Source organism: Venturia canescens, chromosome 7 (genome assembly GCF_019457755.1).
Source record: "Venturia canescens isolate UGA chromosome 7, ASM1945775v1, whole genome shotgun sequence".
Lineage (NCBI taxonomy): Eukaryota > Metazoa > Arthropoda > Insecta > Hymenoptera > Ichneumonidae > Venturia > Venturia canescens.
The window spans coordinates 11,798,621-11,826,527 of NC_057427.1; the positions used below are offsets into that span (position 1 = coordinate 11,798,621).

The following is a 27,907-nucleotide window of genomic DNA, read 5'->3' on the forward strand; positions in this document are numbered from 1 at the left end:
ATGCTCAATCGACGCAATGTGAGAAGAGTTCGTGTCTCGTTGACACAGATTTCATGGGTAAAAGTCCTCGGAGTGTTTGTAATCAATGAAACATCGAATTCCATATCTTATCGAGCTTTAACGATTCCCTCGAACCGTTTCCCCTGTTTCAGAGAAAAAAAATACATTTCTTCGTTCTCTTATCACGAACGCCGGAAAAAAATACATTGAAAAATGTAAAAAGTACGAAACCGGTGATTGGAGAATAAGACGAAATGATTATTTAGCCAGTTCGTTGCCGGTTGCCGATAATCATCGTATATTTCCAATAACGCTTTTCTCTCTTTCTCTCCTTCGACGACACTCGACAGACAATAAATAGACACAATATGTATTTAAGAAAATAAGTTAGACGAGGCTTAAGAAAATAATTCACGGATCACAATTCCATTTATGATTTAGATAATTTCAGGAAAAAGCGAATTTATTATTATTTTTTTAACTTTATTTTTCTTTTCTTTTAATCTCTTCTCTGCTTCGAGTGTCTTTTCGTAGTTTTAGCATTTCAGTGAGGCCAATAGACACCACGAAGACTCTCAGCTCTAATTTATTGTGTATCTCCACTTATGTTTGCTTATAACATTTTCATCATTCTTATCTCTGTTAGATTCTACCGTTTGCTGATTCTTTTTTGTTATTTATCTCGTATTACGAATACTCGAAGCTCGTTATATGATTTATCGTTAATAGCATCAGGTTTTTCTTCGTCTCTGTCGATGAAGCTTGCATCGTCGTGGGAACGCGAATGAAATTCTTGTCATTGTTGTCCGATTCAGACCTCGTCAAATAGTCAATATTTTTTGTCCTTCCTCCGCGAAAAATCCTTCACTTTTGTTGAAATAAAACTGGAAAATGTTACCCAGTTCTCATAATCGAAATCGTCTTTACAGTTAAGAGAACAAATATTGGCAAATAAATTTTGGCAAAATGTAAATATCAAGAAAACGTTGCGCGCCGTTCCCCATTGAAAACGAACAGCATTTCATCAGTTGGAAAAAAAAATCAATTCCGATTGAAAAGTGACTTCCATTGTAACGATGCAAACTTCAAAATGAGCATCTTTTTCACAACGCGATATGTTTGCAACTACGCCGGAGCGAGGAAAAACAAAAGGTCAATATCGAGCGTTCATTCTTCGACGATATTTATCAGACAGAATAATGCCTTGTTCTCAGACAGTGAAGTTAGTCACGACATGACTACGACATTTGCTCTTCAGATATATTATTTGTACATATATTTTTGTTCTGTTCTTCGTAATATATTAAGTTTTTCAAGTGCGATCTAACCTTTTGCCGCTATTGTCCATTACTTTATTCTCTCTTAATTAATTTTTTATTTTTCCTCTAAATTTCTAAGTAAATTCGTTTAATAATCACGCTTTTCTAATCGCGCATCGATCAAGCTAGAAAGGTACGGACTGTCGCGCGAATCTCTTGACGACACATCGGACAGTGTGTTAACGAGGGGGCGCAATGAACGCAAGTCGCTAGATGTCCGCACGGCAAGAAAACCACTGAGACCTCACGATCCATGCAAACTTTGCACAATCGAGCTTCCTTTAATCTACGATTCTCTTCCTCCAAGACGGCTGTAATAAAACGATGTTGTTTTGAGTTTTAATCGAGACGAATTTTCGTGTTTTTCATTGAAAACAAATTCAAAATCGTAAACTGGATTGCAATGATTTCACGAGTTGATATTTTCTTCAATTGTTTTCGATTCAAAATCGGTGAAATTATTCGCAAATTTTGACCGATGATCTAGGATCGTTCGAAATGCTTTAGGGATTATTGGAATTTCATGAAGGCGTTGTTGTTTTCATTTAAAGGTAAAGAAATTTGAATGAAACTCACTGGTTCTGTCAGCTGCCGGTGATTCCACTTGGCGAATAGCTCGTTCACTCTCGAGTTTCGAAGATTCGTTTGAGCTTTCCCCATTTTCGATTTTTCGACGTCTTTTTTCGATATTTTTTATAAACGCCATTGACCGATTCGACTGGAGCGTTATTACTTGATTGAGGAGATTCGACAGCTCCGAAGACGGTGATTCGGAGTCGCCTGTTTCCGTGCTGTAATATTTTCATATCGAAAGATCAGGTTATCATCAACTTCGTACATTGTTTCATGAATACATTTAGAAAATAAACATTTTTTTATAATAAATTTTCAATCAATAGATCTCAAGTCAGTTTATGAATGAGATCATACATATCGTTTTCCTCAGCGAGATGAACGTAGCGAACATCCTCGATTAATTCATCAGCATTCGCATATGGCAATCCCGTCGATTCGATTCTTTGTTTAATTGCCATTTTAACTCGTCCAACGTTCAAACCAATCTCTAACGCCGCCTGAAAGCATAGCACCGAAATGTCTCACTAACGATTTGAATTTTTCTCATCATTCGCCGAAATTAAAAGCTTTTCCGTAATAAAATGTTACAATTTTTATTAATTTATTTTATTTTTTTATTATTAATTTGTTAATAATGATTAATAATTAAAAATAAATAATTAAAATATTAAATTAATTTATTAATTATGATAAATTGTTATAAATTTTATTTATACACGAACCATCGCTGGCCCAGAGCTGAGAAAGCCTTCGACCTCTGCATCCGTTACTTCCCGAGCTCGAGATCTTGCCGTACTTGGGACGGCGATTGGTCGGTTTTCCGGCATAGCATCTTCTTCGCCATCTTCCGGGACCCCCATCAGTATCTACAATATCGAGAGAAAGAATTGAAACATAAAAAAGTTGAAAAAATCGAATCTATTAAAAAGGATTTAGTTCACGATATTTCTCTAGTTGCAAAAAATTTTGTTTACAGAAAAGTGCGAATAATTGGTTAAAATTTTGAAATGAGAGCTACAAAGTAAATCCTCGATGCTATTGCCACGAACAGAGTGATCCAGAAACATATTAAGATAATGAGAGAACGATGGATCAGCTAATAAATAAAATAAACAAAGGATTGCTCAATTTCAAAAGTAAATAATGAAAGTAGAGGAAAAATGAGCCATCAGAAGATAAACCGATTCACGTTTGTGTGATCATTAAGTCATTTTTGAGTAAGTATAATGAGTCATTGAAATTAAGTGACTCACCAATGGATCAAGAGGAGGTCTATTGTCGATACAGTGTTTTATAAAGTCTTGTCCACGCACTAGCAAGACGAAGCCACATTTTGGAAACCATCTTGCGTGCTCTGTCCAAGCATCATCGGTTTCTTCCCAATTTCTCAGCCCTCCGTCACAGTGGAAACATCTCACTTGATCGCCTATTCCTGCATTGTGCGATTATAGATTTCCGTATTTAGTAAACATTTGAATAATTTTTTTTTACTTTATGAATCAAAGAAATAGAGAAACACTAACCGACGTAATAAAAACCAGCAAGGGCCAACATTTCTGGTGTTTGTTTGAGATTTTCGGGCCATCCTTCGAAAGTCCGTAATCTTCCCTCATAAGTGGAATGTTTTGGTTCACGGGGCGCAGTGTGTCTCTGAACTCCGAGCTCACTTAGGTCGACACTTGTACCGGGCAAGAGTTTGATATTGCTCAACTCGCCTTTTTCTGCAGTCAGCACTACACAACATCACACATATAAAACACTTGATATATTTAGATTTATTGTTTCCTATCTGTATTTTAAAGCACAGAGAAAAATGATGGGTAATGATTTAGTACTCAATGGAGGTTCGAATGTGCAATGTCGATGTTTTTTTCTATCAATGTCAATACCTGATCCCATGAACAAGACTTATGAAATCACTATAATCACCAGCTGATCTGCGCACGGACATGTGAAAAGTACTTCAGTCACTAAGTGACATTGCCAAAAGTTATATTTTTAGTTGCTGCTATAATCAGATGAAGCAAATTCATTGGTACACTCTGTCATAACGTGTAGCAAGAGTTTTTTAGGTACAGTAGAATCTCGATTGAGTGAAAATTATTCTCAATTTTCTTCGACAATTATAAATTCTCAAAAATTTCTTAAATATTAGAACAAGAGAGGATCGAGTATTTGGGAAATATTTGTGGATTTATATTTGCATGTGAGAAATACAACGATTCTGATTTCAGCAGAAAAATAAAAAATGCATTGAAGAAGTTTAATTTCAAATTCAGTAATGCAAAGTACAGCACTAATCAAAATTTACCTTCAGCAATGTAAGGGTGGTTGTAGAAATTACAATTTGGAAAAATTTGCCTATGTTTCTTGATTGGATCATCTCCAGGATCCCATTTCATTATGATGCCTTCGCAAAAAGCACATTTTACCTGAAATAAAAAACATGTTTGTCAGTCATTATTACATTGAAATGATTTTGTCAGTAAAAATCAACTAAGTAAAATGAAAATTTTTATGTCTCGGTCAATTAAATAAAACGCCTACATTTGAATATTAATTTATAACTAATCTAGAAAAATTTGGCAATTTGAAGGATAGAAAGGGAAGATAATTTTTTTACTTAGTGCATCTTCAATATGGAGAAATCTTTAACAAAATTTGTAGAAAGGTTATGAACTTCATGTGGCTACCAAATTTATTCTTCCATACGCCACAAAGATAAACTGGAAGATGAATCGTGATAGAATAGTAAGTATTAGAAGTAGGAAATGGAGAGGATATGACAGGGTATCAGAAGAAAAATATTGTAATTTCAACTATAGTATTAAGTTACTAAAATTGATTACATCTGATAAACATGAAGAAAGAGTCTGTGTAAAACTTATGTTAATGTTTAAAGTTATGAAAAAATCCATGTTAGATGTTTCTTACTCTGGCATTGTCCTGAAGATAATAAAATCCAGCTCTGGCAAGACTTGATGGAGAAACAATGAAGGGAATGGGCCAATTGTCAAATGATTTTAACCTTTGGAAAACACTGCTGTATTGTGTACAAGGATTAGACATCTGTGAAACAGAAGCTGAAGAGGAACCCCCGTGTGTGAGCATTTGAGACGAAGTATCTGAACTTGGCGTTTGCAAAGGTGGAATTAAAGGAACGTTGCAAGTTTCAGTCGGTCGCAGCACAAATGGACATTCAGGATCAGCTTGACGATGTCTGACCATCGCCTGATCACCATAATTCCATTCGGAAATTTTAACACCACAAAGAAAACACTGAACTTCGAGTGCTCGACCCGTAGCGTAAAATCCTCCTTTCGCTAAACGTTCGGGACTTATAGGTGCGTTCGCAGGCCAGCTGACGTACGTATTTAACCTATTTTCTTCGATATTCATTGTTGTTTATTTTGTTTTGAATGCAGAAAATATTAATAAGAAATAATATTTCGGAAAAGTATATTTTTTGTTATAATGGACGACAGTCTGTGAAAATCATTGCGAAATATTTCGACATTCACAATGACAATTGGAAATCTTTAGTTTCACTTTATGAAATAATCGAATCACTGAATCAAATTTTTCTTCGTTGTCGTCACACAACAACAATAGTTATTGCTAGTCACTTCGGCTCGAGTGAAAGTCGATACGAAAAAAGGCAAAAAAACAATGCTCAATCGTTGAAATCTTTCGATCACTATAATTATCTCACAATATCTCACGGTTTTTATACAACACGACTATTTTACGATGACATCGCACTCTTGTTAATGATAAACCTTCGTTTCGCACCAAAATTGTTTATCTTTCAATTTGCAATTCAATGTAAGGTTTACACTGTTTGTGTTATTGTGTTTATTCTAATTCTGAACTGTCAAATTCCTACTTGAGTGGAGATTCCATGGAGATTCCCCGGAATAAAAAGTGGAATCCGTGACTACGTCAAACCCGGAAGAAAAATATGTACGCATGCGCGCTTATTTTACCGCCCACGTGGTCAGTTTTGGTACTTGAAAAAGATTTCAATAGACCTGCAATATCGGCTGATTTCTGGGCTGTGGGATGATTGCAAGGAATAAAGTTACGATGTTGTTCTCTAGTCGACCGCTCAAATAATAAAAGAAGCGCTACTTTGCAGGATAAAAACGCCTGTCAATTTTGTCGTCATTGCCTTTTTTTATACGACAATAAAAACAGTTTTTAAATACTGTCGTAATTTAGAGCTCTACAAATTGCGTCGTTTTTTTCTTCCATTTCGACAATTACATGATTGAGTATCGTAACAAACTTTAGAAGGATTTGCTTAAGTCAAATTTGTCAGAGAACACGAAAACAATAACAAAGCAGGTAACCTTTTTCAAATACATTATATTTCGAATATTTAGAACGTTTTCCTTTCCTTTCGAGGTGATTGATCAATTCTATGAGTATGTTGGGTCCAGAAGATCCGAGCGAAGTTCGTGTTGAAATTTGAGTACCTGGTTTTTTAAAACTGATCATCTCCCCTAATATGTCAATTATAGGAGTGCACTCTTGATTAGTACATGCACGATTCTTAATGAATTAATATCAGATAATTCGATTGTTTTATAGTAAAAATGGGTGAACGAAAAGGAACAAATTTGTACTACCCGCCGGATTATGATCCGCGGGTAGGTGGTCTCAACAAGTTTATGGGAACTCATGCATTGCGAGAACGAGCTCGCAAACTACACATGGGCATTCTAATCATTCGATTTGAAATGCCATACAACATTTGGTGCGAAGGATGCGGCAATCACATCGGCATGGGTGTACGATACAATGCTGAGAAGACTAAGATAGGAATGTATTACAGCACACCGCTGTATCAATTCCGTATGAAATGCCATTTGTGTGATAATCACTTTGAAATCAAAACTGATCCTGCGGTATGTATAATTTCAAAACTATTTTCAGGTTTAGCTCCATAAAATAATTATGTTTGCACAAAAATGACTAATTTGCAGGAATTTCAAAACAATGGAGCGGAATATTATTAAAAATCTCTTGTCTCTTGGTAGAATCTCTTGTCAATTAGTCAAAACATATTTATAACATTCCATAATCTTCCAAATTTTTTCAGGTTTATTTTCTAAATTAAAAAACTTTTCATGAGATTAAGAATTTATAAAACTTTTTTACTTTTTATATTCTGATAAGTGTTAGTGGCAAGTTGACGAGTATTTTCCCCCTTAGATTAAAAGGAACGCAATGTATTTTTCAGAATTTAGATTATGTCATAGTAAGTGGAGCTCGGAGACAAGAAAATAGATGGGACCCGAAAGAAAATGAGCAAGTTGTGCCAGAGACTAAAGAAGTATCCAGAAGATTGTACGACGATGCAATGTATAAGTTGGAACACGGTACGAACGACGTTAAAACAGCGCGGTTTCGAGATTCCGCTTTAAATAGTGCAATCGCATTGAATAAAGCTCAATGGAGCGACGATTACGCTTCCAACTGTGCTTTACGAACATCTTTCAGGGTTTGTCTTCATTTTGACCTCATTATCTTCATGAAAAATGACGAATAGTGTAGTCTTCTCTTTTTAAAAGCTCCGAGAAAATTTATTAATCAACCATCAATGAAAATTATGGTTTTAGGCACGAAAAAAAGAACTTGAACGAGTCAAATTGTCGGATCAATCGTTGTTGAAAAAAGCTGGATTGGACATGACTTTGGTCCAAGAGCATAAAGATGATATAGAAATTGCACGCTTGTTGACTCAAAATAAACGAAAAGGTATGAAGATTGTCAGCCCATCGTTTGTTTGTTTAAAGAAACCAGTTTTTAAAAACATTTAATTTATTGATTTCCATTTAGATTCGAAGGAGACTTCCACTGTGCCGTTGAAAAGACTGATTTCCGTTGTACGATCAAAGCAGAAAGAACAAAGATCTTCCAAAAAAACAAAAAACCTTGGAGTCATACACCGAAACATACCAGAGCCATCAGCAACTCTTTCAAAAGCTCCAACGCCGGCGTCAACTGACAATGGAAATGTTTCTCTTGTTAGTTACACATGTACAAGCTCAGACAGTGATACGTAGGATTAAATCAAATTTTTTGTTGTTACGAAGCAGATGCAAACTACATCTTCGTTGAAGCAATCCAGAAAAGTTAACTCGTGATTAGCCTTCATCGAAACAATTAAATCAATATTGTTTGTAAAGTATGGATCCGTATTTGGACTCTCAAAGTCCAGGTGTGATCTGCCAAAGTTTTTGACGCATGATAAACTGCTCCAAAATAATATCCAAAGACAATGAAGAATTATACGTATTCCATAACAATTTCAGAACTCTGCAGTTCACTAGAAATATGAAAAAACTAAATCACCGTTGAAACGTTGCCCACGATTATTTGAATATTTATAAGTCAATTATTTTTTAGTGCTAATTGCGAATCGTTGATCCTTGAATTGATTCTGCTCAAAGTGATGCGTTGTAATACATAGATTTTCCACATTATTTTTTAAAAATAAGAATCAATGATCTATTTATGTATAATAAACGAAGCCAATGTAAATAAATAATTTATTCAATCGAATAATAAAACACGAGTTGAGAACTGAACAGGGAAAAAATTCATTATGAAAATAAAAATTTAATCTTTGAATTTTAAGAAAATTCACGTGAAGTCATCGGAAGCTAGGGATGTTTCGGATACACAGGAAAGCGTATTTGTTATGGATTTTCCTACAGCTTTTTCCAGGGTTTTACATCTTTCAACACATTTAATAGTTTCTTCGTCTATGCCAGTGTACGTTGTGCTATTTTCAACGATTGAAGATATTATCTCTGCATCTTGTATTAGCACATCGAATTCAGTGAGCTGATCGAGTTCTTCTTGTAGAGCCTCACGAAAAATAATTGCCTGTAAAAATGTTTCTCATAGTTTTTATGAAATTTTTTATGTCATATCTCATTATAATTGTCATACCCTGTGAGCTTGAGACTGAAGAATCTTCAGTTCTGCTTCAATCTTTTGGAATTCTTTTTCTGAGAATTGAGTCCTCTGACCCAAATCTTCTTGCAATAAAATATTTTTAGGCACAGCAATCAATTGTTGAATGCACTTCTGGAATATTTCAAGCACAGATGATGAGTGAATATTTTTTTGTTTTTTTTTTGTTGCTCAACAATGTAACGAGTCAATATTTGGAGACATTGTGCATGAAAGTACATTACCTTTACTACTTCCTTATGAGGCTTTGAATGCAGATAATATATTTTTGCAAGATTTTTCTCATTATCTTTGATAATTGCAGCAGAATTTTCTTTTTCTTTATACGTAATTTGTAGACACGTACAAAGTTTTTTTATACAGGATTGAAGCTTTCCAGCGGCAATGTTTTGGACTGTAATTCAATAAACATAATGAAGTTATTACATAGAGAATGAATGGGCAGTTTTCAACCTCAAATTTCATATGGGAGAAAATTTATTGTTAAAAAATATAGTTGATATTAAAATCCCTATCAACTTTGGTATTTGTTACTGAAATATGAGGATACTGATTCTCCCTTGCACATACTGCTCAAGTGATTTTAAAAAACATAATGAATAATACGAATTGTGTACAGCGTTGATTCCCCACAAAAAAATTGTTAAATATTTTTCTATCCCTTTTTAGGAAACGGATGAAACTGGAGAAATTAATGAGCTCCAAAAATTGACAGCCAAAGATATTTGATGAATTGTTCGATTTATATTGACTGTAGTTACCTATCGTATAAATGCTTCTCGACGTAAAGCCAAGTAGCTGCATTTCGTACTCCTCATCTTTGCGTACTTGTGATTCACAGCAGGACATAGTTTTTCTTTACAAGTTAATTAATAACAATATAATGATGTCGGTTACAGATATTGCCGCCAAAATGAGCATCTATTAAAAAGGTTGGTCAAGGGGTCAAGGTTTGAAATATACTGGTATAACATTTTATAGAGAGGCTTGTCAGCTGTAGTTCAGCTCAACGATTGTTGATTACCGTTCGAGCTGTAACACATGACAATTTACCAATTGAGCTCAGCTGTTTTTACAAACTTTTGTCACGCAATTTTGTTTACTCTGAGCCTTTTGAGCTATAAAATTTATTCAAACAAGTAAATGAGCCAGATAACGTATAGAACAAAATAGCAATTTCGGCAAAAACCTTTATCTTTGCAATTGATTATTTTGACATTCACGATATAGAGCGCACCATTGGCTGGATTCGAAACTAAACATGTCGACACCGTCGACACCAAGTTCGTATATGGCATATGAATCTGTGTTCGTTACTAACACTATGGCTTGTGCAAGCTGCAAAGTCTGTGTGGGTTTGACAAAAGTTCCATCGAAAATAAACAAAATAATTATAAAAGATTTAATCAAACTTATTACTCTGAAATAAAAATTTCGGTTCTTAGTGAATTAGCAAATCCGTATTATGCAGTTCCAATCGCATTATTAATTAAATATACCAGTAAACCATCACAAGGTAAAAATATTTACAAGTACACAGAAGTGTAATAGTACTTGAAAGGAAGTTTATTCGTGCATAAATTTTATACTCGTTAAGTTTTATAGTTTTTACAATATTTGTTGTCTTCATTGTTTACATGAAGATAAAAATGCCAGAGGAATATAATCGAGCTATCCTGAAGATGGTGATTGCACAAATATGCCAGATGATCGGATGGCATTCTATCAATTCAACTCCCTTGGAATTTCTTGTTGATTTGATGCAAGAGTATTTATTACGAATATCAAAACTAACCAAGCAATATGCAGAAGTTCGTAAGTATAATATAATTTTATCGAACGTTGGAGTTCAATTCTGTTGAAGTAAGATAGTAAATTCCATATATCTATGAAAATTTCATTTCTTACTCCAATGTATATTGGTATTCTCACCACATACATTTTTTCTTATTTCAACAAATTTAAACATATTTTTTTCTCTACAGAGAACCTTGAAGAATTTACAAGGAATATTGCTTAGTTTATAGTATTAAAGCTGCATAATGATGATTTTTAAAGATTGCTCCAAAAACTGATTTGTTCATAACAAAAACTGTTATAATATTTTTGGTCACAACTAAGGCTGAAATGAGTTTTTAGAAAAATCATTATAAGAAAATTTGTGTTTACATTTTTTATGAGGCTAAACTATTCAGGAAAAATAGAAAAAAAAGTACGCTTTTATTTATTTGTCAAGATTTTTATTTGGGTGAAAATGACTGAATCACAGTCACTGGGATTTAGTTCAAATTGCAGCTCAGAATAAAGTAGAAAATGCTGTACAAATATTTTTGGGAAAGGAACGACACTGAGGAAATTCAGAAAGAATCCATTTTTTGTCAGTATCACCAAGTTCATCATATTTTCATTTATTGACAGTGTTTGTGCGAACATTCCTTGATTTCAGTTGGAAGAACGGAAGGCAATCTCGATGATTTAGGTCTGGCATTCCAACACATGCACGTGCTCATCCCTGAGCTTTCTGAATATGTTAGAAATGTTGATTCCCTTCCGTGCATTGTCTCGGTACCAAAATTTCCAGTCCACCGGGAAAATCATTTGAATTTTTTAAAACCTGGCAGTCAAGAAGTTGTTACTAGATCTGTACACGTTCACGAACACTTACCAGCAATGTATCCTGATACCGAAGGTTGGTACCAACGAGTTTGTTACTCTTTGCATTTCAAAACGATTCCAATATTATTCTTGGCATAGAAAATTCTTCATTTGTGAGATTGAACTTGAATCATTTACTATTTTCTTGGTTCTATGGTAACCATAAATGAAATATAGAATTGTCTGCTAATCAAATTGTGAAATATTCCAGAGCCTGCTCCAGTCGAACAGATCGAAGCTCCACGTCCTTGCCAAGCGGATTTCAGCCCTACTAGTTCCCAACAGCCGATGGACGGTGTGATCGAGACGCCGCTCAATCAGTCGAATCAACCAGTTTTCAAGCGTCCAGGAGGTTTACTGCCATCAGAACACAATTCGCTCGCAAAACGTCCTAAAATGTTAGAAGAAGGTCGTCCATTGCGAGAAATCCACAGTGTCATAATGACAACTTCAGGCTTCCTTTCTCCTGCTCGGGAGGGTAAACTGCCAGAGCCTCGAACACCGCACCCAGCGCGAGCTGAATCGCCTCCACCTGTGAGTTCATATCCCATGGTTCCGCCAGAGTTGAAGCCAGAGAAGAAACCTAAAAAAGCCATTAAAAAAGGTCCTGAACACCGTAACAAGCTGGATAAAGAGAATAAAAAGAAAATCCGTGTCAAAGAGTTGTTCAAGCCCGACAACATAAGCGACATTAAAACAAAAAAGCTTGCTAATGCGAAGGAACATGCAAAACTGCAATCATCGAAACCTAGCGGCAGCAAAGGGCATGCGAGCAGTCCGAGAAACTCTAACAGACCGAGCAGTCCTCAGCTCAATGCTCATAAAGAAAACTCTCCAAAAGTACCCAAGGCACCACAGACTAAAATAAAAACTGAGAGGGTACCAGAAACGACGTCGGTTTCTCTTCCCCTCGAAGAAAAAGAGGATGTTGTTTACAAATTGCCTTCCGAACCAGACAAACAAAAACTTAACATTTTCAAGAAAATATCAAAACCGCGTGAAGAAAAAAGTTCTGATGGCCCTGAACCATCGAATAAATATAAAGACCTCGATTCCCGTGAAAGCTCTCCAGGGCTCATTATCGACGAAATCTCTGACAAAGGTGTACAAAGTATCGATATCGATTCTAAAAGAGACGAGAAAAAAATCCCAAAAACACCCGATGTACATATCGACGAAGGCGCAGAAACAAACGATCCGCAAAGCCCACCGTCCGATGTTTACATCTTCGGTGACATGTCTCCACCCGGTACACCGAGCACTCCAAAAACTCCAGAGCTCGAAGTACCTGTTATGGTTGACATTAAGAAAAAGAAAAAAGAACGAAATGTTCGGAAAAAAGAACCCCGTTCCAAGAGTCCTAAACGAAGTATCAGCCCGAAAAAGGTCGGTATTTTCTTCTTACTTTTTCAAATATTCCACTATAAATTCATGATTTGTACGAACTGTACTCAACTGGTACATGATTCAAGAATGAGTGAAAATAAAAATGTTCAATTTGCAGGCCAAGACTGCCGTTGACATCCAAGAATCTCTACTGTGCGATAGGCCAAAAACTCCTCAAGCAGTTGAAGCAGAGGCTCACAGGGAGTTGAACAATCCGCCAACGTTGCCTTTTCCCTTTTTCCCACCATTTCCATCAGCACCAGGTCTCATACCACACCCAATGGCTCATTCAATTTTCCCACGCTATCCTCTACCTTTGGGCCGAAATGTTCCAGGAATTCATCCTTCGATGCCGAATTTGCCAATAGCTCCACGATTCCTGACGACGAATATTCTGCCGGACGAATTTTTGCCGCCCAAAACGAAAGGTTCGGAACGCGAGAAAAAACCCGTGACGTTACCTCCCGAAGTAATTTCTACTCCGATCGAATCTACTAAAAACATGAAATCTGTGACTGAGAAAATCCCGAAATCTAATAAAATCGATAAAGAAATGTCTCTTCAAGCAACTGCTACTTCAAACATCATGCACAACGATGTTATTTCGCCTACCATGCCAGTCACGACCATCGCTCCGGTGCCAACGTTACCACGACTCATGACGAAGCCTGAAAAGCCTGACAAATCAGTCAAAACCATTAAGGTGACAGTTTGTGTCTTTATCTTGTTTTCCCATGTAGCTACAAATTAATCAGAAACTAAGTTTAGTTCGGGCGGATACTAAATTCCGGTGTTCCAACTTTTATATTTTTTCAGAAAACGAAGGACCATAAAAAGGAAAGAAAAGATAAGCTTAAGAAGAAAAAAGAGAAGAAAGAAAAACACAAGATTAAGGATAAGAGCAAAGGAAAGAAGGGCAAGCTTACCAAACTCAAAGATAAGAAGGATAAAAAGGACAAACGAAAGGACAAGGAAGTGAGGGTAACTGTTTTTTCAATCCCTTCCTCATGCTCGAAAGATTGAAAATAAATGCTTTTTTTTTTGTTTTATAGAAGGACAACAAAACTACAGAGGCTGTACCTAAAATTACGTTGAAGCTTGGCCCAGCATCGCCACGACCTCCTACGCCCGATAATACTACGATGAAAAAAATGTAAATTCCCTATTGCTCATTGTTTAAAATTAATTCAACAATTCAATGACAAATATTTCATTCAATGTTACAGCACTATAAAGCCGCTTATCAAAAAGCCGGTAGAAGAGAAGAAAAGGGAACCGAGTCCAGAACTGGCGAAAATTTCGGCTCTGGTGACGAGACCTCCGAAACAAAAATTAATGAGTAAGAATTATATATCCTCCTAAGAACGTTGTTGACCGAAATATCTCAACAGTGGTATTTGCTTTCTCAATTTATAAAAATCTACACGAAAATATGGAATGCACCTAAAACCATGGATTAGTAATCATTCAAATTGCTTCAATTTTCTCTACTTCCTCAGAATTCAAAACGGACGTATACGCGACGAAAGACGATATTATACCGATCATGGGGAATCATGATGCAGTTCAGCCTATTACTGTGGTTTGTTTTTTTTGTCATTGGTCAATTCTTCTGTCTATCGATCAGGTATTAATTTCAGCGTTTTAATTGTAGGATCCAAACCGCCAAGTTTGGATATGCCCTGCTTGTGGCAACCAAGACGACGGATCGCCTATGATTGGTTGCGACGACTGTGATGCTTGGTATCATTGGTAATTATTTCATGATCGTTTCTATATTATCAACGTTTTCATCTTCGTTTCGTAACGATTTCCATAGCTCCCCGATCGATGATTCCGATGTAATTGTTACTGCAAAGTATTTGTTTTTGTTTTCTAATTCAGAGTACATTTCCAGGATACCATCATTTTGTTATTATTGATGTAAATTTTGATTTCTGACTCATTTGGTTTCGGTATATCATGATGAGCGTTTGAAGTTCATGATTTCGATTTTTTTCTGATTTTTTATTCGAGTTTTCAATTTCAGAGTGGCATTGGACAATGTCTGACAACTCTGATGTCGAGCGTTCAAGTTTATAAATTTAGTGCTAGAGTTACTTGAATTTAGGCACCTCTTCTCCACCATTTCATGAGATTTTGCAATCTCATAATATTAAAAAATACAAATTAATTGCGTCAAACTCGTCGGTTGAGATTTTTACTAGAATTTATCAGGCTTAAACTTTTCAACAGGGTTTGTGTCGGAGTTCAAGTACCACCAGCTGATCACGAAGACTGGTATTGCCGGAATTGCATAGCGAAAAAAGAAGAGCTCCATCACGACAAAAAGAAGAAAAAACGTAAAAGGAAGATAAAAGCGACAGCTTAAACGAAGGCCGTTCATGGACAAAATAGCACTGTTAATAGTTTATTTTTTTCTTGATACACGAAATTGAAAATATGTAAGGATAGAATAACACAAATTTTAATTAGGAAAGAAATTCGATCTTAGTTGCAAGGTAGCTGATAGCTGCTTATGCGAATGATTCAACTAAGGAATAATTATTGGTTGTTCTCGATCACTTTGCTTTATAATTTAATCATCGTTTCGTTTTTAGAAGTGATATATAATATATTGATACCGTAAATGTTACGGTGATGCATATGTTTAATAAAATATATATTATTGACCTCACGAAGATTTTATTTTTGGAACAATTAAAAAAAAAATCATGGGAATCAAGAGGTTTGTGGTTTTTCAGGAATATTTTATTTCATCGTTCAGATTTAAGATACAATGAAACGTGTTATAAAAGAACTCTTGAATTTATTTCTCCTCGGGCTTATTGAATACGAGAGTGTATCCGCATTTGCCACAGTAGTGACGATCTTCCATTGCAGCCATGAAGACACCTGCCCCGCACTGTTCCGATGGACATTCTCGCCTCAGACGGTGAATTTTTCCATTCTCATCAACCTAGAACATAGAAATTGTGCCACAGGTAAGTACATCGAAAATCCAAAGGTCAATTCAAGTTTGTGAGTAATGGGATGCGAAAAACTTACTAAAGTTCACGCAGAAACGTTAAAAAATTCAAAGTACAGTGATTTTCGCTTTATCAAACATTTTTATTTCCCTTCATTGTTGTTTTTTTTTTCAACTCACCTTGTAAAATTTCAAGACAGCAAGCTTGACCTTCTTCTTCTTGTGTTTGATCTTCTTGGGTGTCGAGTAATTCTTCTTCTTACGTTTTTTGGCTCCACCACGTAATCTGAGTACGAGATGCAACGTCGATTCTTTTTGGATATTGTAATCAGACAACGTTCTGCCATCCTCGAGCTGTTTACCGGCGAAGATCAACCTCTGTTGATCTGGTGGAATTCCTGAAGTATAGACAAGAAAGTTTATTACAAATCGTTTCTTTTTCTGTTTTCTGATCTCTACCCTATCCATTGAAGTTATATTTACTCTTAATTAAATTGAGCATACTACTCAAGAACTTTTTGTATAAATTTTTTGGTATGCACTAGCATTATAAAAATCGAGACTTGCCTTCCTTGTCTTGAATTTTAGCTTTAACATTTTCGATAGTATCGGATGCCTCAACCTCAAGGGTGATGGTCTTGCCCGTGAGAGTCTTCACAAAGATCTGCATGTTTGGACGATGCCGTCAGCAATCCCTGTAACAAATTGTTAAGTTTGAAAACACGAGCAAACGAGTAGGTGAATATGGAAAAGATGGGAAGACAAATCATGAGACAAATCGATTTTTTTTTCTTTTTCTTTCAAATTTCTTTATTGAAGCCAATAATATTACAAAACATAGATGTACAGACTTAAACTAATAAAACAGCGTTAATGCAGCCATCGTTTTCTGGGTTATTTGTAACTTGGGCGTATTTACCCCAGACTACTTTACCAGATTGGGTCACAAGACCCAATTCTGAAATATTGACTTCAATAATTGTGCCCTTTGTGATAACACCGAGTGTCGTGTACATAGCCGAGTTGGGATTCTTTTTAACACCGATAATGGGCAAATAAAAAGTGGCTTTGAGTTCAGGATGTGTAATGTGAGCTTTACGAAATCGGAGTGCCATTGGCCTGATGAATCGTTCAAATTTAGGTGGTTTTCGAGTGAAATTCTCTCCGACGTATGTGACTTTGGTGACCATCCTTTTCCACGAATTGCGTTTCGACTTTCCAGTTCGTACGACTTTGAAAACTTCAGATTCTGATTGGGCTTTGACTTTTGGTATTGGAACATCCCATTTTGCTGATTTTTCTTTACGTTTCTGTTTGATCATGTTGGAAAGAACCTTGGATCGTGAAGTAACATCTCGATCCAAGAGATAAACCGGCAGCGCTGCTTCTGGTGCATTCTCCGTCTTTGTTTTGCCTTTCTTTTCTTCATGTGCTTTGATCTTCTTCTTCATCTGGATCTTCTCATTGCGGCGCTCCTTGTTGAATATTTTAGCTTTGATGCCCCGAAGACTACGGGCACGTTCTGCTCGCTTGTGTGGCTCTCGAGCCTCCCTTTTCCTTTTTCTTTCTTCATAATCCAATCTTCTACCGTGCAACTTTCTGTGACGCTCAATGTATTCGTTCTGTGGCATTTTGACAGTTTTATCGTTAGCCCTTGATCAGTTTTAAATCCCTTAAGCCTATCTGCAACATAAAAATCACATTGGTAAATTCAGCGAGGAAATAATGAATGCAACAAATTTTTATGAATGGTTCTCAGTGTAGTCTCAACTATCCAGACAACTTACCTCTTTTTTCTACTGTTTTAAAGTATCCGTGGCAATCCCCTTTAGATGATTACTTAACTTTGCTCTTATCAAATGCATTTCTGGTATTTTACCGCTGAGGTAAAATACAAAATGTTCAATTGAGTTTACTTCAAATCGAAGTTATCCTGAAATTTCAGGCATTACTTTTGTATGTGACTGCTGGCTGGGAAACTCATGAGCCATTATATTGAGCCAGTTACAAAAGTTTATACAGAAATTGCATTTTTTATCAAGTTCAGTCAAAATGTTGCAAATTATTTGAGTATATTTAATCAAGTTTATTTCATGACGTTGAACTTGCAATAGGATTCAAATTAAGAATGTTTTTCAAGTAGGACTGACTAGTTTCAACTTTTTGCTACAGCAAAATAATTTCATTTTCTACAAGCTCATACTCTTGAAACTATTGGCTTGAAATAGATTATTTTGAAGTCCTTCCCTTTTTCGAAAAATATTTCCACAAGTATGAATTTATCAAGTTTTCTGAATTTTAGTCAAAACATTGACTCATCAAAGGTACACGTAAAATCCAATTGGCACAGGTTTTACGGATCCAGTCTGGTCACAGACTCGAAAAATTAATTTAAACCGTTAATGACTAAGGAGCTATTAAGGGTTGTATCGTATTGAGATTTTCGAATGAAAACTTCAAAATTACGAATAAAAAAAGAATGAAGAAAAAAAAGCGCGTCATCCCGTAAAGTGGTAGGCATGTGGCCGGTGGGACATTTCCATAGCACATCATTCGCGACCTAACCTAATTTCCGTAAAATTGCGAGAATGAATTGAACAAAAAGGAATCGAAAAAAAATGTTCAATGGATGAAAAACGGTCAGCTCTGAGTGATATTAAATCGATGTAATTGCATTGAATTAGGATATCGAAGGTGTAGAGACGATGTTAGATCGTAATGGTGGCATTAAAACATTGGAAAAACGTGGTCCACCCGCTCAACACACAAAAATTGTTTGCACAAACGAATATAGTGTTTCAAATGAATATTTGTAGATACCGAATAGAAATTAACAAAAAAAATATTCAATAAAACAATATATTTACGATAAAACGTGCGCTGTTACGAAAATAATGAATATTATTCCACTTGTTTAATTGAACATACCTTCGGCTACGTCGCGTAACACGGAAAAGAGCGTCTATGATTAGACACTACTCACAGAAGGTTAACCATATAAAGCGATGAAAAATATTGGGGGATGTACACTTTATGGTTTCCGTTACAGGTGATAGATGGCACGGATATCTAGTTCGACAGTATTAGTTACTATTTAGGATTTTTTTATTAATTTCATCTCCTAATTCTTGAATCGTATGAATTCAATTCATAATTTTTAATAGCTTTCAGTTCAAATTGTTATTTAAATTTGCAAATGACCTTAATATTTACAGCTTAAAACCTAATCTAGGTGAAAAGATTATCGCTGCCGCGACTCCTAGACTAAAAAGATCATTTTATATAAGGATTCTTTGATTTTAGAGTAAGGAACAAAGTCAAAATAAAAAGATAATTTCAAAGATTCAAAAACTTTAATTGCATTATAACAATTATTGAGAATTTAGAAAATTGGCTGTTTTACCGATCGAGAGAACTTCACAGCATCGATCTATAAGGTTTCGTAAAAATTGGCTTTTCTTCTGTTCTTCATAATTTCTATGGTCCTTCTACGATATATTCATACTTCAACACTCCAAACTCCAACTATTTTTCATTGTATCATATATTTGTAGCGTTTGAATTGCAAACAGGATTGAGACTAAACTGAGTTTCTTTTTGCACTGCAAACATGTCGAACTTTATACCAACATGTGATTTTGTTATTTTAAATATAACTAATTCCGGCAATGATTTGTGCTGTGCCGAAAGAAGATTTCAAAAGTCAATAACGATCGATGATTTTAAGGTTCGATTTCATGTCATTCTGTCAATTTTTCTCCTTTTTTTAGCACGTCCTTTAGATATTATTCTCACAAAATGTCACAATTTCAACCAATTTTATTTTTACTCCAAACCTGATGGAACTTTTTTGAATTGTTCGTCCAAATTGTATTTTCCAGGGAAAATTAGAGTTACTGACGGGAGGAAATCAAGCAACAATGCGTCTTGAAGCGTATGACAAAAAAAATCAATTGGTTTGTCAGCCAAACGAAGGATCTCGTTTATTGGGATCTTATCCAATTGACAGCGGAATGAGAATTCATGTAAGTCCATGGTAATCAATGCAGAGCCATTTACTTTTCCATTCTGCTTTTTGCTGTTACTAGAACATTTCCTAAAGGATACCAATGACTGCACAGAATTCTAGAATGATAACAAACCATAAAAAATCTGCACAAGTTTTGATATCACTTTTGATGAAAAAAATAAGTAAAAACTTTGACAAATTTTCTCACCTTTCAAAACAAAAATTTTTTATAATCATATGATACACCAATATTTTTTTAGAGTATTTTGTCTTTAAACAAGTTGAGCATACGAAAGAAAATTTGCTAGTCATCAATTTGAATTATTTCAAATTATTATAGGTAGTAGACACATCAATTCCTGTGGACAACTTGGCATCTGTTGAAAAATTCCAAATATCCGAAGAGGAATATTCCAAGCGATCAGGTGGAGTAAAAAAACTTTTTCCACCGTGACTTTACAAGACAATCGTGTATTTAATCAAAATAACATATTTGAAAAATAATAATAACTCATATAAAAATCTTGTTTCAGATACCGTCAAAGCTTTTTTGGAGAAAAATAAACTTGGAAAATATAATGAGGAGGATATGAAACGAAAGATGGAAGAAAAACTTCGAGATGCTCAAATTGAAGAAGAATTGGCCCAAAATATGAAAGCTGGTGATAGGTGCGAAGTACGAGTCCCAATGCAGCCCAAACGTAAGGCAACCATCATGTACGTTGGTAAGTGAACATTTGACAGAATTCAGTAGAATCGAAGAGTTGTACCAGGGAAAGCAAATAGTAATTTGAGCTTTATACGTAAAATTCTATAAATCATTTATTCAATCATTAAAAAAACGGACTCAAACGTTGAAATTCATGGGGGAAAATTCATTTTCAGGTAAAACAGACTTCAAAGAAGGATGGTGGGTAGGCTTAAAGTACGACGAACCACTAGGAAAAAACGACGGCACGTAAGTGGAAAAGTTAAATTTTGAATTTTCGTTAGGCGATCCAGAGGTTTAGAAAAAATCAATTAAATTCATTTTCAGAGTAAATGGCAAGCGATATTTCGAGTGTCCACCGAAATATGGTAGCTTCGTGAAACCGGCACACGTAGTAATTGGCGATTTTCCTGAAGAAGACTACGATCTCAATGAAGAAATGTAAATCAACTCATTGTTGATCGATTCGTATATATTTATTTTTTATTTAAATTCCAGTAAGCTTTTAAAATCTACATGAATACGATTTGTTAAATAAACATTGAAAAAATGCATTTAGGGCTTAAATTTTGATACATTCTTTCAATCATTGATCGCGCAAAAACGTTTTATATACATTTAGTTTAACTATGAAGTGTTCCAAAAAAACCACGTTAATAAAGATCATTGATGCGACGGATTATGCTGTGAACGAAATACATTACTTGAAAACAGACGTGAAACCAAACATCGCAGAATTTTTAACGGAATTTCGATAAATCTTCAACTTTTATTCTTTTTGTTCTCTTTTATCGCTATGACGTAACGTTGAGCAACATTCAATGGTGGTGAGTAGCCGTCCGAATAGGTTGCATCTTCGAATAACACTTCATATTCTTCAGTGGCTGTGTTTGGCAGTTGATTCACAACAGCTTTATAAAAACATGTGGTTTGAGGATACAGAGCCATTACTGAAACAGTACAAACGTTAAATTATCACTTGGAAAAGTCATTTTGAAGATTTTCGCTACTTGTATTTTCTGCATGAAAAAGTAATATTTCACGTTATTTCTCATTATATTTTAGAAAAATATAAATTGAATCATCACTACCGATGGATCCTTTTGCGAACAAAGCATGTGCATCCGTCTCTGGGTTAGCTCGCATCAGTGGCAAAGGGATAACTCGTCTTCGAGATAAAATATGTCTGTCTTTTTGCTCTTCGTCAATATCGTCGACTTCGTATTTATTGGTTGTGGAGTTGAAATACACAACTTCAGCAAGAATCCAGTTTTCTTCTTCTTCCGAACCTTTGACCAAGGCTGCAACCATGTCACCCATCTAGGCCACAAACGCAGAATTATTTTCCCTGAGAAACGCTCCCATAATAATAAAGAGTTTTTGAAAATTTGCTTGGACTCACTTTAGCTATGTATGTTGATTCCGCTGGCACAGCACCACAAAGTGGCGGAGCTTTAGCTCCAGGTGATTTTCCAACGTATAAAGGCAAAGTTTGTGCTGTACTCAGTAGCATTTTCATTAAAGCTCCTCGTCGTATTGTTTCCTTGTTTCCAGCATTGCGTGCCTTTGTCAACAGAGACTGATTAGCTGATATAACGGAACTCCACATGGCCCAGAAAAAAGTGATGAAAATTCGTTTCTTTGTGATTATTTTCAAATCATAAATACCTGGATTCTACGTTCGTTCCTTATGGCACGAATTTCGTTTATTTTAACTAAAGCTTTGCGCAACAAGTCCTCTTCCCGTTGAGCATCGTGTACCGCTGTGTTGTAGAGATTTCGCAATTTTTGTTGATAGTATGCTGTGAGCTTGTCATCGGGCGAAACTTTTTCATGGGCCTTTATAACGTCGTTCAAACTGTGCTCGGAACGACTACGTTCGATTTGTATGTCGTGAACCGTTTGATAAATATATTTCAAACGCTCCTAAAAGCATAAGCTCATCGATTTATGTTTTTATGACTTTATGACATCATTGAAAACGAAATAATCAAAATTGAAAATGAACAAAATGTTTTTATATATCTAGTGACATACTTGAATTTGATGAGCTGCTACATCTGTATTGAATGGCATTGTTTTTAGTGGAATACCAAAAAATCGTTTGAATTCGTGATGTTATGATCAAAACCATAACAAAACAAATACCGAATTCCATAGAATTAGAGAAACACAGAGATCTTTTGATTTCAGTCATTTTCACGAAAGCTGGCGTTTTCTGATAGCGGACGCCGCGAGAAACGTTAATGTATCGACCGAGAGGTTGCGGATTTTAATGAATTTAAAAAAACGGAAATTCATTCATGTAAAAAAAAAAACAAAAGGATCGCTGGAGATTCCTTCAAATATTTCAATTTACTGTCCGTCGTCTGTGTGGAAACACCAGTAGAAAAAAAAAGTTAAAAATCTACCTGTTGTTGAGGGCTGTTGGAATTCGACAAGCAGAACGGGTTTTTCGCCGCTATGAAGAAGTAGGTAGTTAAAGAAGCGTCCTCGCGAATCTTTCTTTTTCTTTGGATCCTCTGCTATTGGGATCCGTATAGTACATTAGTAGTTCGAAAAAAAAACTTTTCTTTGTTGTCAATAACATTTTTTGAACATTTTCTCGCTGGATTTGAATATTTGAACGATGTATCGATCGACCATGTAAGTTTAAAAATTTTTTTAATGTATAATTTAATAAAAAAAACTTCGTACAGTCTATACACAAAAATGCTTACCGTGCAAATGAATTTTCATAATTTATTAATTTTTGTTATTTGAAAATGAGAAAACCATCAACAATTTCTATAGTTTAAAGTATACGCTATGTCGAACGTCGGCGAATGTCATTTCATGCCATCCCATTTGAAACAACGAAATGCGGGGGATATCAATTTTTCAAAATGACTAAACGAAAATCACCGGACAGTAAAAAACACAAAAAAAGATTCTTTGTCTCTCTTGCGAGAATACCCGGTGAGCGTGCCAAATTCTAGAGAACGCGTGTAATGATTTACTGTTAACTCGAACCTTTCACTATTTCCGCATATTATTTGTACCCGTTACTTCACGCAACAGCCGTTGAGTGGCGCAGATCGTTCACATTTTTCTCGCACAAGGTCCGTGCTCCATCCAACGATAAATTCCGCTGAATTGCTTCATGATACCCAAAGTCAACCCTTCTTTCAGGGTGTTGTGTATTTCGTACCCCGTTCGGGGTATCGTAGAACGTTGAATAGCTGAGTAAACTCGGCTATGTTAGAACACGTAATTTAAAATCAAAATCCTCATTAAATTCTCAAACATTCTTCAGTACTTTCTATTTCAGGCACCTCATGAAGATTGCTAAAAATTCAAACAAATATTTCTTTTTTCGTTACAACACCCACTTTACAAAATTCACGAAAAAATCGCTCGGATCCCGCTGGGAATTCTATTCGAAGAAATTGACTCTTTTCAGATTTATGAGCTTCATTTTGATCACGACATCGTTAGAGTTAAGAAGAAATTATGAAGGATACAGCGCGGAACTTGATTCCTCCGGATTATACGATAAGGTTCTCAATCAAACGGGACATCGAGAGTCTATTAAAAATGCAACTTTTCTACCAAAAATAACGAAGCAGGGAAACAGCGTGGTATACGAAAATCTTTTCTTTTATTTTTGCACATTAATTTAAAAATGATCAGCGCATCGAAGCATTATGAGAAATTAACATAATACGAATAATGGAATGAAAGCTTGTTTCAGAGGCTAATTCGATTAATAATTCTGCACGAACCCCTCCTCAAAGTGAAGACTCCGTGGGAGCTGATGATCCCGACTTCTGGAAAATAAAAGAGCAGTTTTCATCCAAGGAACAAGAACTGCACTCCCTAGGTCAGTAAACTTTGAATTTTGCTAAAAAGTTGATTAAAAAACCAAAAAAATAAAAAGCTTGAGAATTAGCCCGGCACTTGGTGATATTCCGATTCTATCGATCACGCTACAGGATTGTTTTTGGGGCTGGACCACCCTGCACAGTTTGTCGCTACTTTTAATAGACAGTCGAAAGAAGCGAAACGATTGGCGACATTTGCACACGCTGCTTTAGCAGGCTCCACTGCATTACAAAAACAGTAAGTTGGAGAAGTATTGCCAAGTGTTGCCAGTAGAAATTTGAATGTGTACGTTCGCAGGCTTGCCAATGGTTCAACTGTCTCCATCAGTCGTCAGAACACTGAAAGAAACGTGCTCGCTGAACAGTGCCCACGGAGGGGAGTCCCTCAGTGTCCACCAGCCAGCTTGAGGTTCAGAACCGTTGATGGAAGTTGTAACAATCTTAGGGAGTTGTGGTGGGGTTCTGCCATGTCAACAATGGTAAGGTACGAACGTTGGATTTTATGCAGATTCAAACGAAGAGTTTGACCTCAGATTTTTTCATCCTTTTTTTTTCCTTCTCTTCAATATTTCCACTTTCAGATTTGTGCCTGCCGCTTATCACGATGGAATACAAGAAATTAGGCGTTCAGTTAACGGGCATCCTCTCCCCAGTCCCAGAGACGTTTCAAATATCATTCACGAAGACCGAAATGTTTCTCTGGACACGATAACACACATGCTGATGCAATGGGGCCAGTTCGTTGATCATGATATTACTGGTAGGTCAAAAGTAACTGACAAATTTTAGGGTCTCTTGATAGAGAACGTGCACTTTGGCTGTTCGATCGATTGCTACTGAAAAAATCAGTTTTGTGATTTCTGATGGCTTTGAATGTCATTAGCTACAGCACAGAGTACCGGATTCAACGGTCAGTTTCCTCAGTGCTGCCTGAACGGCGGAATGGGATTCCTACTCCCAGAATTTATGGTGAATACGAAGTCAAGAATTCTCATTATAGTTCCAAATTTTCTAATGATAATTCATCACATTTTCTTGCTTCCAGCATCCGGACTGCCTCCCAATACCCGTGTCTCCACAGGACAGTTACCTTGGCCCATTGGGAGTGCGATGTTTGGAATTCGTACGGAGCAGTCCAGCCCCCAGGGAAAATTGTGCTTTCGGATCTAGGGAACAACTGACCCAGGCCACGAGCTACCTGGATGCCTCCATGGTCTATGGCAGCAGCGTTGAACACAGTGACAACGTTCGTCTCTTTCGTCACGGTTGGTCAACTGTTTTCATCATGAGAATTCAATTGGAACTCTGACAGGAGCCCTTGAAAAAAAGTCCTGAAAAGTCCCATTCGAGAGCTCGTTTGAGTTCCACTTCCCCATTTAAATTCAGAGTTCCAATTTGGACTTTTTTTTTAAACTTTCTAAATTATCTCATTAAATTCCTCGCCGTTGATTGATTTTCCCCAAACGAAGAGTCTCGACTGCGTTACTAACTCGAACAATTGCTGCATTGCAGGCTGGCTGCAGTACGGATTGCTTCAAGCCCATCAACCTGCGTCATCGCTTCCTGAGACTGATTCCTGCAGGCAAGGCTCTGTTTCGACAAAGTGTTTTAAGGCTGGGGATGGTCGATTGAGTGAACAGCCAGCTCTCATGTCCCTGCACATCATATTTTTGAGATTACACAACGGAATTGCCACAAAACTGGCAGCAATAAATGCGCACTGGAACGACGAAAAATTGTATCAGGAAGCCCGACGCATCGTTGGAGCCTTGGTACAGTTGATCACGTATCGAGAATATTTGCCAATTGTTCTTGGTACGTTCATCAACGAAACCGAAATCGTCGCGTCAATTTAAAAATTAATGACGAATTTGATACTCACGAGTGAATCGAAGATTCCAAATCTATCTCCATCGAGTTGAGCACTTTACAGGATTTATATATTATCATTGCAGGACACGACATAACTCGAATCTACGATCTGCAGATTGAGAAAGAAGGTTATTACAAAAACTATGACCCAAGCATCAATCCGACGATTGAGAACACTTTTTCAACCGCTGCCTATCGCTTCGGTCATTCTTTGGTACAAAAAAACTTCATCAGAGTCGATGGCCAGCACGAGTTGATATTCAACAGTGAGTATTCTTTCATAAGTTGCCCTTTTACGATGCACCGTTTTCTTATCGTTTATTCAAACTCTTCAGATGTTACGATTCACGAAGAATTTAGCAACCAACAAAATTTACATGCTCCTGGATCGCTGGACCGATTGTTACTTGGACTCGTAAACCAACCCTGTCAGAGGCGAGATGAATTTATAACGTCAGAATTGACGAATCATCTCTTCCAAACTCCGAGCTTCAAGTTCGGCATGGACTTGGCAGCTATTAATATTCAAAGGGGACGAGACCATGGAATTCGAACCTACGCGGAGTGGAGGTCAATTTGTGGCTTGACGCTCATCAGACATTGGATTGATTTTCAACGAGTGACATCAGCCTCGATAGCTCGGAAATTCCGAAAACTTTATGATTCCGTTGAAGACATCGATTTGTTTTCCGCTGGCTTGGCAGAGAAGCCGGTACGCGGTGGTCTGGTTGGACCCACCTTTGCCTGCATCATCGCTCAACAATTTAGTAATCTTCGAAGGGGCGACAGATTCTGGTTTGAAAATGAAAATCAAGAAAATAGCTTTACTCCCTTGCAATTGAAACAAATCAAACGCGTTACACTTTCTCAGATACTTTGTTATACGACAGACGACGTTCAAACGATCCAACCTTTTGTATTTCTTGCTCCCGATCGCCTAAAAAATAAGAGACTTTCCTGTGACAACAACAACTTTCATCAACTCAATTTTCATGCTTGGGCTGACATTTTTCCCGAACATCAAATCAAGCATTTGACTGGAAATCATCAGATTTATCCTGGCAAATAATTTTGCAAATCCACTATCTCCTTTCTTCATTATCAACCCTGAATCGCTATTCAATTACAACTTTCGTCGTCACTACCCTGGGTCTTCGCAACTCAGGCAAACTGGAGGCTCGTAACTTCACAGAAATTCTTCGTTTCGTCAAGTGACTTCGTATTGTGAAACACAGACTGATCCATCCATTTAAATCAATAACGAGAGAATCGAGAACTGACTTCTCTGTGTGGGCCAAAATGACCCGTTGGTTAGTAACCTTGGAAACGTTGTAGGTATTTTATCATTTCATTATACCAACATCATGTGTATATGACAATACTCAAATATATTTTTTTCGATAATAAGCCCCTGATGAGTCTACATTTAAAAAAATACCATTTAGGAAAGGGAATGATCATGGTTTGAGCTGGTAGCTCGGCAAAAGACATTTATCGACAAACTCCCGATGGCCGAGGTTAAGTTCGATACTGAGTGTATAATGAAATTTGAACTTCCCGCTT

The 27,907-nt window shown here is 36.3% G+C and overlaps 9 protein-coding genes across 12 annotated transcripts; 4 read left to right on the forward strand and 5 right to left on the reverse strand.

The window, feature by feature from the left end:
- Positions 1–274: 274 nt before the first annotated feature.
- Positions 275–5,827, reverse strand: LOC122413609 (death-associated inhibitor of apoptosis 2-like). The gene is made up of 8 exons (XM_043424064.1): positions 4,830–5,827; positions 4,207–4,327; positions 3,419–3,628; positions 3,149–3,327; positions 2,618–2,761; positions 2,250–2,392; positions 1,896–2,110; positions 275–1,630 (listed from the first exon to the last, which is right to left on the reverse strand). The coding sequence occupies exons 1-8, from the start codon at positions 5,292–5,294 to the stop codon at positions 1,440–1,442; spliced, it is 1,668 nt and encodes a 555-aa protein (XP_043279999.1). The 5' UTR covers positions 5,295–5,827; the 3' UTR covers positions 275–1,439.
- On the forward strand, positions 5,125–8,491 carry LOC122413614 (coiled-coil domain-containing protein 130 homolog). Of its 2 annotated transcripts, none has more exons than XM_043424075.1 (5): positions 5,125–5,261; positions 6,489–6,805; positions 7,141–7,401; positions 7,520–7,658; positions 7,740–8,491. In XM_043424075.1, exons 2-5 carry the CDS (start codon positions 6,494–6,496, stop codon positions 7,964–7,966), a joined length of 939 nt encoding a protein of 312 aa, XP_043280010.1. In that variant the 5' UTR covers positions 5,125–5,261; positions 6,489–6,493; the 3' UTR covers positions 7,967–8,491. The 2 variants fall into 2 exon arrangements, with proteins under 2 accessions (XP_043280010.1, XP_043280008.1); XM_043424073.1 differs by lacking the exon at positions 5,125–5,261 and adding an exon at positions 5,975–6,242.
- On the reverse strand, positions 8,439–9,941 carry LOC122413615 (protein MIS12 homolog). Its single transcript, XM_043424076.1, has 4 exons — positions 9,644–9,941; positions 9,107–9,276; positions 8,859–8,996; positions 8,439–8,792 (listed from the first exon to the last, which is right to left on the reverse strand). The coding sequence occupies exons 1-4, from the start codon at positions 9,729–9,731 to the stop codon at positions 8,547–8,549; spliced, it is 642 nt and encodes a 213-aa protein (XP_043280011.1). The 5' UTR covers positions 9,732–9,941; the 3' UTR covers positions 8,439–8,546.
- A 273-nt stretch (positions 9,942–10,214) lies between these two features.
- Taf3 (TBP-associated factor 3) lies at positions 10,215–15,600 on the forward strand. Of its 2 annotated transcripts, none has more exons than XM_043423426.1 (11): positions 10,215–10,398; positions 10,526–10,697; positions 11,329–11,571; positions 11,749–12,923; positions 13,042–13,626; positions 13,740–13,904; positions 13,976–14,076; positions 14,150–14,262; positions 14,423–14,505; positions 14,578–14,675; positions 15,159–15,600. In XM_043423426.1, exons 2-11 carry the CDS (start codon positions 10,532–10,534, stop codon positions 15,292–15,294), a joined length of 2,865 nt encoding a protein of 954 aa, XP_043279361.1. In that variant the 5' UTR covers positions 10,215–10,398; positions 10,526–10,531; the 3' UTR covers positions 15,295–15,600. The 2 variants fall into 2 exon arrangements, with proteins under 2 accessions (XP_043279361.1, XP_043279362.1); XM_043423427.1 differs by having other exon boundaries at positions 13,740–13,898.
- Positions 15,601–15,652: 52 nt separating this feature from the next.
- Positions 15,653–18,899, reverse strand: LOC122413232 (ribosomal protein S27A). Its single transcript, XM_043423429.1, has 4 exons — positions 18,820–18,899; positions 16,459–16,586; positions 16,072–16,289; positions 15,653–15,882 (listed from the first exon to the last, which is right to left on the reverse strand). Exons 2-4 carry the CDS (start codon positions 16,559–16,561, stop codon positions 15,733–15,735), a joined length of 471 nt encoding a protein of 156 aa, XP_043279364.1. The 5' UTR covers positions 16,562–16,586; positions 18,820–18,899; the 3' UTR covers positions 15,653–15,732.
- Positions 16,674–18,686, reverse strand: Ip259 (NSA2 ribosome biogenesis factor-like IP259). The gene is made up of 2 exons (XM_043423428.1): positions 17,679–18,686; positions 16,674–17,574 (listed from the first exon to the last, which is right to left on the reverse strand). Exon 2 carries the CDS (start codon positions 17,520–17,522, stop codon positions 16,743–16,745), a length of 780 nt encoding a protein of 259 aa, XP_043279363.1. The 5' UTR covers positions 17,523–17,574; positions 17,679–18,686; the 3' UTR covers positions 16,674–16,742.
- Positions 18,900–19,383: 484 nt separating the features above from the next.
- LOC122413814 (tubulin-folding cofactor B-like) lies at positions 19,384–21,291 on the forward strand. Its single transcript, XM_043424416.1, has 6 exons — positions 19,384–19,618; positions 19,773–19,916; positions 20,241–20,325; positions 20,434–20,625; positions 20,786–20,858; positions 20,937–21,291. Exons 1-6 carry the CDS (start codon positions 19,502–19,504, stop codon positions 21,052–21,054), a joined length of 729 nt encoding a protein of 242 aa, XP_043280351.1. The 5' UTR covers positions 19,384–19,501; the 3' UTR covers positions 21,055–21,291.
- Sgf29 (SAGA-associated factor 29) lies at positions 21,067–22,807 on the reverse strand. The gene is made up of 5 exons (XM_043424415.1): positions 22,647–22,807; positions 22,278–22,535; positions 22,012–22,173; positions 21,701–21,929; positions 21,067–21,559 (listed from the first exon to the last, which is right to left on the reverse strand). Exons 1-5 carry the CDS (start codon positions 22,683–22,685, stop codon positions 21,372–21,374), a joined length of 876 nt encoding a protein of 291 aa, XP_043280350.1. The 5' UTR covers positions 22,686–22,807; the 3' UTR covers positions 21,067–21,371.
- A 250-nt stretch (positions 22,808–23,057) lies between these two features.
- LOC122413808 (peroxidase-like) lies at positions 23,058–27,751 on the forward strand. 2 transcript variants are annotated; one of them, XM_043424410.1, is made up of 11 exons: positions 23,058–23,080; positions 24,052–24,229; positions 24,333–24,471; positions 24,584–24,710; positions 24,771–24,956; positions 25,054–25,232; positions 25,356–25,441; positions 25,518–25,737; positions 25,985–26,287; positions 26,428–26,610; positions 26,680–27,751. In XM_043424410.1, the coding sequence occupies exons 1-11, from the start codon at positions 23,073–23,075 to the stop codon at positions 27,411–27,413; spliced, it is 2,343 nt and encodes a 780-aa protein (XP_043280345.1). In that variant the 5' UTR covers positions 23,058–23,072; the 3' UTR covers positions 27,414–27,751. The 2 variants fall into 2 exon arrangements, with proteins under 2 accessions (XP_043280345.1, XP_043280344.1); XM_043424409.1 differs by lacking the exon at positions 23,058–23,080 and adding an exon at positions 23,118–23,255.
- The last annotated feature ends 156 nt before the right edge of the window (positions 27,752–27,907 follow it).